The sequence below is a fragment of the Saccostrea cucullata genome, unplaced genomic scaffold (genome assembly GCF_032062105.1).
Source record: "Saccostrea cucullata isolate Sc308-1 unplaced genomic scaffold, CSIRO_AGI_Scuc_v1 ctg2512, whole genome shotgun sequence".
NCBI classification, from domain to species: domain Eukaryota; kingdom Metazoa; phylum Mollusca; class Bivalvia; order Ostreida; family Ostreidae; genus Saccostrea; species Saccostrea cuccullata.
In genome coordinates this window covers 145945-160040 of record NW_026921509.1, presented here as the reverse complement: position 1 = coordinate 160040, position 14096 = coordinate 145945, and the positions used below count along the sequence as shown (strand labels likewise).

Here is a 14096-nt window from a genome sequence, read left to right as displayed (position 1 = left end):
CCTTGAATTCTGACATTTTTGCTTGAAGATCTGCCTAGGGATACATAATTCTATTTATTAGTCTTTGATTTGTTGCTGTAGTAACGAAAAATAGGGATTTTATGAGACATTCTAAGAGTCTTGCAAAGCTCTTAATAGATTAATTCTCAATTCAAAAGTGGACTTCATGATTCATATATATATTTAGAGCCAAACATTTCCAACTTGATAATCCAATATCTACCCTACATCTACTAAGAGAATCACACTTCAACATATATTGTTATGCTAAGCACTTGAAATATTTGTGTTTGAGATCATTTCAACTGCATACACATGTGCATGTATATCAATAAACATTTCTTGGGTAACTAAAAAAATATTTTTTCACAAGTACGCATACAAAATGGATCAAGGATTATAGTAAAGTCTTCCAGTATGGAATAGAGGTCATGCAGGTTTAAGTCTATATATATGACCAGGACATAATCTCCTGCATATGTAATCATGCTTAATTGTAGTGGACAAAACTTTCTCTCAAAAAAATTCTCAATAAATGTAACGTGCAAGTACCAAACGTAAATCTGCAATAATGGGCACTCGGCAATAATGGATACTCATATGTTATCACTTAAAAGAGATGTTCACCGATGTTTGTCTGTTGTTCAACATCCCTCTGGAGTATTTTTCATTCATGAAGACATCACCACTTGCCAGTGGACAGTTGCAAATTTTGTCATATACACGGCACTCAGGGCCATTGAGCAGGGAGGGATTTTTCACGTGCCAGCACCCACTGCAATATGGGTCTGCGGTTTCCACAGTGGGATTCAAACCTGTAATGTAAGGATCAACTCCTTACATCATCACTATAGCACAGATGCTCTATTTAAACTACTGCAACAAGACCACTGAGGTAATGAAGAAACAAAAAAAATTTTTTATTTATTGCATTAAAAAATTCTGAGTGACATTATCTAATGTCAATGATATCACAAGTGATCTCGGGTCCCGTCTGTTCTTCTTGCAAACAATGTGACCTTTGATCTGTTGACCTATTCAAAAAAAAAAGAAAAAGTTTTGAATTGCAAAACCTATATACTACATTGTACATATAGTACATTTTCTAGCATGAGATTAATTTCTGTATGCTGTCATTTTTTTTTTTGGTGTGGAAATTGTCTTCTTTAAATGCATTGAAAATGTATACAATGATAATACAAGATGATTGTGTCACTTTCTAACCACAGAGAAAACAAATCTTGATTCTGCATAATTATGACCCTATAGGATTACATTTAACGTAACGTAACTTGCCAGATACATGAATGACATTTTAAAGAACTAAGTAATAAACGTGAGATAACATCTTCTAATACACTTCCATGGACACAAAGGAAATGTTGTTTTTGCTATAATATTGTATTTAAATTGACTTGTGTCATTACTGATAAATCAACAGCACTTTGCAATTCTATATTTACCTGTAGTCACTTTCAATGGTTTCTCTAGAAGGAATATTGTTTGTTTCCAGTGAGTGGCTGTGGCCTGAGGCCCAGTGGAAAACATCACCTTAAATTATAGAATGATTTCTTGGTGATCTATTGCAATTAAGCCTCTGACAGTATCACATGCTACCTAACAGTACATTTGACGATATAAATATGCAAATTAAACCAATATGAAGCACATTACAGATTTTAGATAAAATAGAATTATAAATAACTGATATCTTTACATATTTTTAATATTGCAATACCCCAAGTAAAAGAAAATATAAATAGTTATCTAACCCTGCTTTTACCTCCTATTGCATTAATACAGTACCCATTAAATGGAAAAGTTCAATTTTCACTGTGACATGATTTTAACATGGCATAAGAAGGCATGTGTGTTAGTCAAACAGGTTTGAATACAAGTGACTAAATAACTCAGTAGAGCATGTGTCAAAAGATTCAGGGGGCCCAGGATCAAATCAGAGTCTGGTCTGTCACATTTTATTCCTCCCCTGATACAATTGGTGCTGTAACCAGGATATTTTGTTACAAAAGAGTCCAACTTCCAGTTTCACATGTATTGAAATACCGTATTAGCAGAAATTTTTAGGAGGATATAATTTTGGCATTTTTAGCAAGGGTGCTATCATTGCTTAAATCTAATATTGCTAAAAATTAATTGCTTTGTATTTCTAATATTTTCTTTAGCAAGTATTATAAAATCACTAAAATTACATCTAGCTAAAAATGAAAAAACAATTTTTAAGACAAAATTCGCTAAATTTGTATCTCACTAAAAATTTCACTTACAAAAATGTATAAGTTAGTTTTCTGGTTAAGCACTCTTAAGAAGTATTCAATTCTATTGTTTTTTTTTTTTACCTGAACAGAGCTTTGAACATTTCAAAATAAACCATCTTACCTTGTTAGAACAACCTTTATGAAAGAAAATATCAAAGTAGCCAGCTACTGCATTTATATGGCCCACCCCAGAAGCAGTGAGGATGAAGTCCTGTGAAAACTGTAGATCTGATAGGGAACATGTGCAGGTGTCTAGGTCCTACAATATAATGTTGATATTTTTATACATTTTTATACATCTCAGCAAAATACATGTACTAAGACAACTTGATTGAGCCCTCAAATCAGAATATGAATTTAGAAGGTAGGTCATAACAAAAGGAACAGTAGCAGTAATATAATGCTACACTGTATACACAATGAATATGCAACATTGCAATTTCATCAATAGTTTAGACTTTCTGTGTGCAGAGTAATGCTGTCTCTTCCTAACACTCCAAACTCCAGCTCAAACAGTGATGAAGACTGTATACATATATTTTATATAAAAGCAATCATTTGCTTTGGAGAAGTCATGTAAATTTCACAAAAACGTACATGTATATACCAAGTAATGAGTATTAATTTATTATTATCAAAAGTGAAGGTTTCCATGTACTATATCATCTTATGCTTTTGATGAACACTAAAAATTCAAAAAGATCTGATTTGTGTATTGTCATAAGGAAAGTCATTTTTTAATGGTTCAAGAGAGAAGCTAACAAACCTTGACAATCACATGGTCAGACAGAATTTTCTCTGCCTTGACAATCTGAACACTGGCTTCTTTGATCACTTCAGATTTCATACAAGTCATTTTAAATCCATACACATCATCCCAGTAGGTCACATGATTTGTGTGAAGGTCAGGGTCATCCAGCGCTGCTAACACTATCGTACATCTATCTGGGTGGACTAAACAAAAAAGATTTGTAAATATATAGAATTTTAACAATAATTAATTATTAATTTAACAAACAGATATATTGTTTATCTTTCAAAATTTTGCTATACACTGTACTAAAATCTGCAGAAGAATATAAGAGAACTATTTTTGCCTTACTCAATTAAAGTGTAAGTTGACTTCAAGAAACAGAGAGCTCTCTAAACACAAAGATTTTTGCACTATTACAATGGGGACGGCCTATTGGCCTGTAAGCCTTAATCATATGTATTAGGATTTTAAGGGTGGTGTCGTGTATTTACCAACTCCATTAGGCTGTAGATATTTGTCCCTGGCATAAAGAACAGAATCCAACATGGATTCAAACAAGAGAAAGTATCCCATCCACTCCGAGATGATGATATCCACTTTATCCACCGGCAAATCCACATCTTCTATCCGACCTTTGATCAAAGTCACAATGTTTTCTAACCCATTTTCTCTGCATGTAATAAAAGAATGTTATATTTCTTAATTATTGCACTGCACATACAAATGTATTTATTACAAATACAAGCATCACAGCCATAACACTTTAAATCCACTTGGTTCCATTTTAACATTTTGCAGATAAAAATTAAGCTGTGTTAAAAGGGAGATAACTCTTTTTTCTGTTAAATTCTTGCATTAAAATTTTGGCTTCATTGACATAAACATAAGCAAATGGGATGAAAATGAAATCATGGTAAAACATTTCCAAGCAAACGGTACTTTCTGAAGGGTAATGTCCCACATTTTACAACAAACCTGACGATGTCCATCGCTTGAAAAACAATTTCTGATTGGTCGACCCCAATGACCTTTCGGGCACCAGCCCTAGCAGCAAACATGGAGAGGATACCAGTCCCGCAGCCCACATCTAACACCACTTTGTCCTTAAACAAGTCAGGATTCTTGTACATGAAATCCCTGTAACTTTCCGTTCTCACTTTGTCCTGCATAGAAACAAAAATGTACATGTAAAGACGAACATGTCTCTGTTAACAATATCTTTATAATTTTTGGACAATGAATCTCAATATTGAAAAATTAATTTAATTTTCGAGGGTTTTCCCTTCAAATTTGGATGAAAACTATAGCAACACATCACATATTAATACCTTACACAAAGTATCACCAAAATATTGATGTCATCTTTAAATTATATTAAAAGCAACATTATTGTAAACACTGTAAACTATATTAAAAAGTGTGTCCACAAATTTACTGGCCTACAAAACTGTTGTGCCCAAATGTGCTGAACTATTATTATTGTGTAATTGAATGACTCATTGTTATTGTTAAATACCTTTAACATTTCCTGATGGATGCTGAAATGTGCATAAGATCCAAAGTAAACATCATCTTCATCCTCTGTCAACATCTGTACAGCATTCTCTGATTTGATTGGCTGGCTGGGTTGTGACATCAGCAGATCTTGGGTGACTTTTCTGCAAATAAAACAAGAAGATCCAGTGTTGCCTAAAATGATCAGATTTAAAACAAATCAGTCTGAGGTCTATAAAACGTGCAATGAAATAATACATGCATGTATATACATGTATTAGCCACAAAATTAAATATTCTTCAATTTACTTTTGAATCTCCAGGCAATCATACATGTAGGATTAGTTTAATTGTTACTCTTGACAACACAACAATCTGACCAGATTTCTTATATAAATTCTGATTTCAAACAAATTCCATATGACATGGTCAGAGACAAATATTTGATAGATCTACACATCAGCAACATCTTGTCAAACTCACTTCACTTTCTCAAAGTCTCCAAGAACTCGGCTCAGTTCTTCTTCTAATTGTTTAACTCGACATTCTGCGTCCTTAAGACGAGCACAAGTGGCCTCCAATTCTGATTGGCTGACACCATTCATCTCTGATGAAGAACTGTTCTGAGGAGCCTTTTTATTGGTCAATTTTTCCATGTTCAAAGGAGGCCCATCAAAGGTTATACTTCCTCCAGGGCCCATAACTCCACACATGCCACCATCATCTTCATCTTCAATATCTATAAATTAAAAAAAATAGAAATTTTTTCCCCCATAAAATAACATACTTACTGCATTACCTTTATAGTTAACTCTTACAAAAATAAATTTGGGAGAGGCTACAGTCCCTGAAACGTTCTACTTTCCCATTTTTCCATTCGCTCACCGTTCGTTCACCGTTCGTTCAGCGTTCGTTCACCGTTCGTTCAGCGTGCGTTCACCGTTCGCTCTTCGTTCACAGTATTGCGTTCACCGTTCACCGTGCGCTCGCGTTCACCGTTCACAAAACGTTTACCGTTCGCTCTTCGTTCCGTTTACTTTGCGTTCACCTTGCGTTCACCTTGCGTTCACCGTTCACTTATCGTTCAGTCTTCATTGTCATTCGGAACTCCGAAGTGAAAGGACTTATCTTTTTGATAGTAAGGATTCTCATGTTTTTTAATAAAATAACTTAGATATCGTGTTTAAAGAATAATTATTTCGTTGCAAAAATTATCTATGATATTTATATTTCTATTATTGTAACTCAGCTGTAACTTATTTCATGAATTTTCCCTGGAAAATAATTAATACATTAAGTACCTACATGTATGTAGAACGATGCTAAAATATTTAATTAAAAAAAGGACAATGTACAAATGTTTCACGCACGGCATCAATTTGATGTAATTTTAAAGAGGACAAATTATTAATGGATGTATAATAATTAATCCAAGTCTTTTACAGGACAAGAATACATAAAAAATTATTTCTACAGTAACACGTATTTAACATGTTTAAACTACATGTAGGTTTGAGAATCATGAACAGTACAGCAAATATTCAGTTAATTAGATATCTTTAGAGCTAATTAAGTTGATGGTGTGGTTTTAAATTTTAGAAAAGACCAACTGTTTAAAATAGTCTATTATTAGAGAAGAAAAATTCCTTCCTTCTCCGTACCTAAACATGTTTAAAAAAATCTTTTTTGCTATTCAGTATAATTAAGCCCCCCCCCCCCCCCCCCCAGTGCCTTTTCTCCCGAAATAAAATTCCTATTGAGTTTTTTCAGTATATTTTAATTAATATTTTTTTTTTATTGTAACACAAGAAAATCAGTCTTAAACCCAACATCAAACAGTCATTAAACAATAGTATTTTAGTATAAACTTGTGCCGACAGTAGTATTTAAATTGGCAGAGAATATGTTTCACATTCAATTTAAAACTTAATCCTTCCAATCATATATTCGAATTATTTTTTTCTGCAGGAATGCAAAAATCAGATCTAGAAATGATAGGGAAAAATATTAAAATTTCTTGGAATACTAAGTGACTCCTTGCCTTCGGCATGTTCGGTGAAATGCGATTTCCACACCTACACTGTGTCGAATTATTTTTATTGACAGCACAAGCACGCTACTACAAATATAGCACGGACTTCCTGTGAACAGTGTGAACTTGATGATGGAAAATAAAAGCCAATGATTACTGTCAAATGGATTTGTTAATAAAAAAAAGATTACCTTTATAACCTTTATTGCTTGGAATATTTAAGAAAAATAATTAGAATTTTTATTTGATACAACATATATCTGAGAATCGAGGGGTTATCTCTCTCTGTTACTCTTTCTCGTACATTTCTCTGTTCAATAAAAACTATGACAACACATATACTTATTTAGTTTTGAAAATTTAATCTACACATGTAATACAAATAATTTGAATGCCTCTTTCCAACATCTTGACCGAGTATAATCACGGCCGGGAAATGTCTACAGATACATGAAGAAGTTAGCTAAAATAATCGTCATAAAGGAATAAAAAGGCGCATAAATATAGAATATTTAGCAGTAGAATTTAAATAAAACGAGAATTTTTATGCAGTACGATAACAGTCAATGTCAACAGATAATTGTGAATTTTAAAAAAATCCGTTATTTACTCAGAATCGCTTTGGCACGGAAATACATGTACGGTTGTTTCAACCCCGTACAGTGTAATTAATTCATTCTATAAGTAGCAGTTTTATCTTCAGAAGTCCACATTATTTCATTAGTGAAAAGAATAAGCATAATTATTTACTATATAAGTAAATTAATTCATTTTTTAAGTACACGCGGTAACAAATACACGTTTGACGGCGATTAAAATCATGTTATTAAAATATCGATTTAAACATAGGTATGTGCAGAAAAAAATGTTTTTATTTATTTTTTAATTTATTAATTAATTTATTTATTTATTTATTTATCTATTGTTTATATCAGAAGTAGTTTTATCTTCTAAAGTCCACATTATTTTATAAGTTAAAAGAATACGCAAAATTATTTACTATATAAGATTAATTTATTTTTTACATACACGCGGTAACAAATACGCATTTGACGGCTAATAAAATCATGGTATTAAAATATCGATTTAAACATACGTATGTATAGATTTTTTTAATTATTTTTTATTTATTTATTTATCTATTTATTTCTCTTTTGTTTATCTATTGTGTATTTATATTTATTTTTGACATTTGAATTATAGAATAAAAGAATAATGTCAATGCAAGGAAAAGAGTGGAGGCATTCCGAATAAATACTTCATCTTGCGTTCACCGTTCGTTCACCGTTCACTTTGCGCTCGCGTTCGAGCTCCGTTCGCGTTCTGTGTTCATCGTTCACACATCGTTCACCAGGTTGCGTTCTGGGTGCGTACATCGTTCACTCACCGTTCGCTCTGCGTTCGTTCACATTTCGTTCACCGTTCAGGTGGGAAAGTAGAACGTTTCAGGGACTGTACAAAACGCTAATGAGAAAAAAGAAATTTAGATTAAAAATTAGATTATTAAAACTAAAACTTGCAGCATTTTTTGGAACGGCAGTTTTTTTTGAAAGTTTTTAAAAACTGACAGGATTTTTCAAGAAAAGCATTTAGTACAAATTTATTTTTTTCATTTTTTTTTTAATTGAAAGAATAAACAGCTGTTTTCATCATGACAGTTCAAGGTTTATGTAGACTGTATCTTTCAAAGAATCTTCTCACCATACTGCAGTAATAAATCCTCTGGATCTGCTGGGTTCATATAATCATTGTTATCCCAGGGCCAGGTATTTTGTGTAAATGAGGATTTGACTTCTGCTGGTGAAGGTTTCTGTAATTTGGAAGGAAAAAAGTAAAAATTATTAAACATAAAGTTCTAACTCAAGTCTTACATGTACATGTATGTGTCAATTAATTTAGAGTTTAATGATTTCTTTACCTACCTTTTTGTCTCTTGTTTAAATTTACAGATTAGGAATCTATTATACGTGGGATACTTATAGCATACCATATTATCAAATTATCTATGCAAAGTACATGACTCAGGTTCAACATTTTGCAGAGTTTGTTCCCTAAGTTATTTTAACAGAAAGCTTGATCACCGTTCAGTGTGCCAACACATAAACACACAAACCTTGAGTCTGATATAATTAATCATCTTGATATACTGTATACAGTCTACTCCGTGTTGTCTGCTCCATCTGACGAGGTCAAGGTCGTGTGAGGTCGTACAGTGTGTGAACGTGACCTCGGGGGAGGTGAAGGTCTGAGAGCAGAAGAGACACGTGACCTGGCTGTCCTCCGTGTCCTCATCACATTCCTCCCACTCCTCATCCTCCTCAGATTCCTCCATCAACTCCTCTGTCAATAGGGATAGTATTTATGGAATAATAAATAACTATCTATAATTTTTTGGTTAGATGATGTGATCAATCAATTGACTTGCTTAATAATTTGCTTAGAAGCCAAAGGCATTTACTCATAAAATTATCACACAAGCTAATCGATTGATCATTGTCATAAAACCTCAAAATCTGAAAGTTATTCCTTATATTTTTATGACCGAATCCATATAAATTAATGTCACAATACATTTTAGTATGTACAGCAAAACTTGTTTAGTACAAACGCGGATATTGCAAATTTATGAATATAGCGAAGTCATCTTGGATCCTACCAACTATATAAATTTAACGAATTCCTTGGACGGATATAACAAACTACGGGTATAGTGAAGTAATTTCATAGGTCCCAGTGACTACGTTTTAACTGAGTTTTACTGTATAGTAAAAGTATATTTTTCAACAGCCAAAACAGTTGATTGGCCTTAATTGTGATTGCAAATTATTTATTTTCATTTGGTAGATCCATGTCCAATCGACAGGATTTACGCCACTGGCTGAGGTTGTATTCCATATATTCTTCAGCCTCAGGGTGTACATGGAATAAAAACTGGGGTAAATGCCTGTTCACCCTTGATAAGACCTAGATAGCTGACATTATTCATTTTTTAAAATGAATATCAACTTGTACTATAACAGATGTTATACTGAAAATGGGATTAATCAGTTAATATGAATGTTTTGATGTCAGAATGTTCCTTTTTTCAAAATCAGGTGATATAAATTATTTCTATTAACTTTATTATTACACAAACATTTAAATATTTTCATGATATATTTTCTATTCAACTTGTACATATAAGAAAGTTTTCGTTAACTCTAATACTAAACTTACTAATACTAAACTTACTAAGTCTTTTGTTCATCGAGGAAACTCGAGCTAAATATTACCACTACACATTGATGCTTTGTGAGGATTCAAATCATTGGAATATTTATTTATTTTGGAATTTGGAGAATCTATTAGTATCGTAAATTTTAAAAATGAAACAACATATCAGAAATTATCAAAGGAAAAATATATATCTTTATGAAACACGTGTTTACCTTTCTGAAGTTTCTCTGCCATGTTTACAGTGGACGTTTCGGAACTCCTCTAGTCATTTCCTACCTTGCATACCAGTGGTGGACCTATATTTTCAAAGGATGATAATAATTTCAGGGGCGTATTTATACTATAGCAAATGTTAATTGAAAGCCTTGTTGCACCCCCCCCCCCCCACTTTTAGTGATGTACTGAAAATGTAGTATTAGAATTGGTAATGAAAGTAGGCCTAGTTAACACTGAGAAAAAGTTTACCTTAACCCCCCCCCCCTCCCCACGAAATAGGATTTTCGACTTTTGGCAACTTTTCCCTTTTTTTTCAGGTAAGTAAAAAAAAATCTCTGGCTAGCCCCCCACTTTCAAAAGCGATGCTACGCCCCTCGTACATTAGAAGTAAAATTAAAGAATATATTAAGAATTGTACATTAAATCTTAAATATAGATCAAGATTTTAACATCGGAGTCTGTTGAGGAAGTCTGTATACAAAACTTTAAATTGTACATTATATAAAGGAAAAAAAAACCATTGAAATATCTTGTATTAAGCTGGGTATATAACTTTTAACTAATAAATGTTTTGTTTATTTTGAATTTAGTCTCTTTTCATTTATAGTTCAGAAAAGAAATATTTTATTTGCGGATGAATAGAGTGAAGGAGATAATTAATAGTGAAGGAGATAATTAATTTTGAATGACTTAGGTAAAATGTCAGTATTAGAATAAATTCTCTTTTCTGCAATATGATAGACTTTTGTACTTTAATACTGTATTATTCATACTGATAAAGTTGAGAAAAATACAGTTAGCCTGATTTTCATTTTTAAAAAAAGAAAAAGAAAAAAAATGCCAATCGAAAACTTATAAAAAGACTTTTAAGTAATTATCCGTTTTTCAATCACATCCTGTGTCAACCAGAGAGACGGAATAAGTGATGTAAAAACATCGTCTGCAACCACGGTTCGGAGTCTGCGTAATAGAATGGGAGAAGATCATACATTTTAGCCGTGGTTTGTAACAATGTGTAAATTATTACCATGATTTCTTGCAACGTAGTTTCTTTCACCTTCCTATGTATACCTAAGCTAACCCCGGACAAGTCAACATTTTCAAGCTTATTCAGCATATTTGATGAAATTTTTTAGCCATTTTTCTGACATTGCAAAAAATACTTTTGACAGTATAACTTTCCTTGTGCAATGGAATCAGAATATATACATGGATATTTACAATTACATTCACAGTCATATAACATACACATGTATATGCATATCAGACTCTTGTAGAACCTAAGATAAACAACAAATTTGTTACTAAATTACATTTTAATTTTAATTGTATATCTCTATTTCGCATTTACAACGTGTAGCCAGAAAAAGAAGAGTATTTGGGATAAACAGATGATGCTCCTGAATAGCTATCTATCCAAGCCTTATCTCCTGCTTCCATTCTGACGACAGCCATTTTACTACATGACATGTTAATATGATGGCTGTTGTTGTTACAATGGTTATATATGCCTTTATTTTACCATTCAAGACCAGAGAGGTATAAGCACCTTTGTTACTGTCTGTCATTGTTGTCCAATCAAAGACGTAAACTCCCGATTTGGGGGCGATGAAAGTTCCTTTAACCCCGTTGTAACCACCTCCTACATTCAGATCGACTTCTCCAAACATGACAGTGTTTCCCTTACTCACTGTCTGGACACCTCCTTTGGATTTGGCATTGAATGCTATTACCATATTTTCTAAGGACAAATAAAGAACAAATGAGAATGAAAAAACATGTGCTCAGTGCATATTCATTATATCAAACATTCATCTGAATTAGTATATTACTTCTATCATGGTTCTTTTTACAGAGATCCTTAACATATCCAACAGCCACACACGTTTTAGCGACACTGTCATAGTCGTCTCTGAAGGATTTAAGGCTTGGTCCTGGTGACACTTTGTCAGTGTTAATGATGCCAAAAAGTGAACCAATTCCCACAATCAACAGTAGAGAATGCATTCTATAAAATTCATGATAATTTGAAAAACACTGGACACCCATTCTCAATATAAGGGCACAAATGCCTCTCTGATTTTTTAAAAAATGAAGTTCAAGATAATTTTTCTATCAATTACCTTTGAAAGAAAGTATCTGAAGATTTTGTTTCCAGATTTTTTTCATCAAATTTTAATACATGGAATAATGACAAGACGGTAAAGTAGAGGGTGATTTTATTCAGAAATGTAGCTTGAAATGTACGTTACTCTTTCTTCAATGTCCAAAAAGATATGTCAAAAAAATGTAGTCATTAAAATCACAATTGGAATATCTCATCTTAACACCAGCACATCCTACCAACTCTGTCAGCAACATATTTTCTCGACATACGAACTTGCGTTTGATTTTTCCTTTCAAAAAACAAAGGTTACTTTTTGATCCAGATGTATAAAAACAGTTTTTAAATATATGCTTTAAATTCTTCTTTCTGTTTTGTTTAGAGCGATCAGTTTGGAATCTTGTCATTTTCTATAGATACTGGAACTTAACATGTACATGTAGTAAAATTCTATTTTGTAGTTACTGTCTTTTTTAACATATATCCATGCCGATTTAGAAAACTACGTAAATATAACGTACATTTCAAGATATACTTCTGTTTAATAAAAAGCTTTAAATTCATCTAAAAATTCATCGTTTTGTTTCAGTTTATTCCAAAAAAGATTCTTTATGTAATCACATTGTGTTATATGTCACAATCACCACTATAAAGACACGATTGTCTCAGAATATGAGTAGGTAACGGACATTTCAAGCTTGTAATACTATGTAAATTAGTAATAAGAAAATGTCGAAAAAAAAGCAATTATTGACATAAAAATCATTTCAATGAAGCGTTTTAACGCAGTAATATAAGAAATCATAATGTAACAAACGAGGTTATTTGTCATCAACTACATGAATGTCACGTTACTTCGGTAACGTTCATTTCACATATTATTGGGGAGTCCCCTCCAACTCAGTTCAACCATTCTTTTGTGCTGTTTCGTTGAAATTGACACCGGTCGTTGCCTAGTTACTTCTACCTGTGTGAAAGGGTACAGACAAAAAAAAAATAATAAGAGTCAGACGTATTTTGCTATGATCTAACAAATGCTCGTGTTTGGCCATTGAAACTTAACATAAATCTATTCCGAATATATCCATCGACAGTCTTGTTAACAATTTCATTTAGTATGTTGCAACATCGTTTGTCAAAACACAAACATACGTGCTTTTCAGCAGATCTGAAAAAATATAACCCAAAATGCAATGATTAAAAAAAAACTGAGTATTGTGTGCCTTTCAGTTTTTGAAATGTACGTGACCGTCTTGTGTTCTGGGTTTATTTGTTTTGTTTCTTTTTTTTCCCCAATTATAAGGCCATGCATACCTTGTTTTAAATCATCAACAACAATTAAATTAATATTGACGAAAAGTCGCATATTAAAAGTAAACAAACTGCAAAAAGGTTGCCAAAGATGAATTTAAGACACTTAGAAATAAATTTTCTAGCATGTGGTAACAGTCTACTTTATTTACGAGGATTGGGGGTGCATTTAGATGGATTTATGTGGTCAGTTGTCAAATGGATTGTAACGATAATTTTGTTTCGCTCGTGTAAACGCAATTCATTGACTAAATAAAAAAATGTCAGTTAAAAATACGCAAAATGTACGTTACCATACGTAACGTACATTTCAAATATCAAAATCAATTCTCTTCCACAACCGTACGTTTGACACGCAATATATTGATACTATTTGAACTTGCATATCATAAGAAATGCATCATACAGGTTTCGTATTCAGAAATATATACCAGGCATCAAAATTATATTACATATAATTGACCTTAATATATATTTTTTTTCTCAACAGAAACGTTTCTTTTCATTAATTTTGGGATTTAGCCGACCTCCAACCTTTGAAACTTTCCTTTGTGTACACATTCGAGTGTGTGAAAGTATGAGAATACATGAAAATTCGTGCGAGATTCACTTAATTCGAATTTCATGGTAACGTACATTTCAGTAACGTACATTTCAAATGATCACTTTTCATGTAAAAAACAATTTTTAATT

The 14096-nt window shown here is 32.4% G+C and overlaps 2 protein-coding genes across 2 annotated transcripts; both read right to left on the bottom strand.

Annotated features, from left to right (window-relative positions):
* Positions 1–908: 908 nt before the first annotated feature.
* LOC134260166 (protein arginine N-methyltransferase 3-like) lies at positions 909–10023 on the bottom strand. The gene is made up of 11 exons (XM_062742753.1): positions 9985–10023; positions 8670–8896; positions 8258–8366; positions 5008–5263; positions 4547–4688; positions 4006–4193; positions 3522–3700; positions 3043–3230; positions 2398–2535; positions 1464–1551; positions 909–1034 (listed from the first exon to the last, which is right to left on the bottom strand). Exons 1-11 carry the CDS (start codon positions 10004–10006, stop codon positions 925–927), a joined length of 1647 nt encoding a protein of 548 aa, XP_062598737.1. The 5' UTR covers positions 10007–10023; the 3' UTR covers positions 909–924.
* A 1377-nt stretch (positions 10024–11400) lies between these two features.
* On the bottom strand, positions 11401–11995 carry LOC134260165 (uncharacterized). The gene is made up of 2 exons (XM_062742752.1): positions 11821–11995; positions 11401–11729 (listed from the first exon to the last, which is right to left on the bottom strand). The coding sequence occupies exons 1-2, from the start codon at positions 11993–11995 to the stop codon at positions 11401–11403; spliced, it is 504 nt and encodes a 167-aa protein (XP_062598736.1).
* Between the last annotated feature and the right edge of the window lie 2101 nt (positions 11996–14096).

Coding starts and splice junctions, on each gene's coding strand:
- LOC134260166 (XM_062742753.1), bottom strand. CDS start 10,006: ATGGCAGAGAAACTTCAGAAAG. Junction 4,194..4,546: donor TCCATCAGGAAATGTTAAAG/GTATTTAACAAT, acceptor GTTTCTATGCAG/GACAAAGTGAGAACGGAAAG. Junction 1,035..1,463: donor ACCATTGAAAGTGACTACAG/GTAAATATAGAA, acceptor TTTTTTGAATAG/GTCAACAGATCAAAGGTCAC.
- LOC134260165 (XM_062742752.1), bottom strand. CDS start 11,995: ATGCATTCTCTACTGTTGATTGTGGGAATTGGTTCACTTTTTGGCATC. Junction 11,730..11,820: donor TAAAAAGAACCATGATAGAA/GTAATATACTAA, acceptor ATTTGTCCTTAG/AAAATATGGTAATAGCATTC.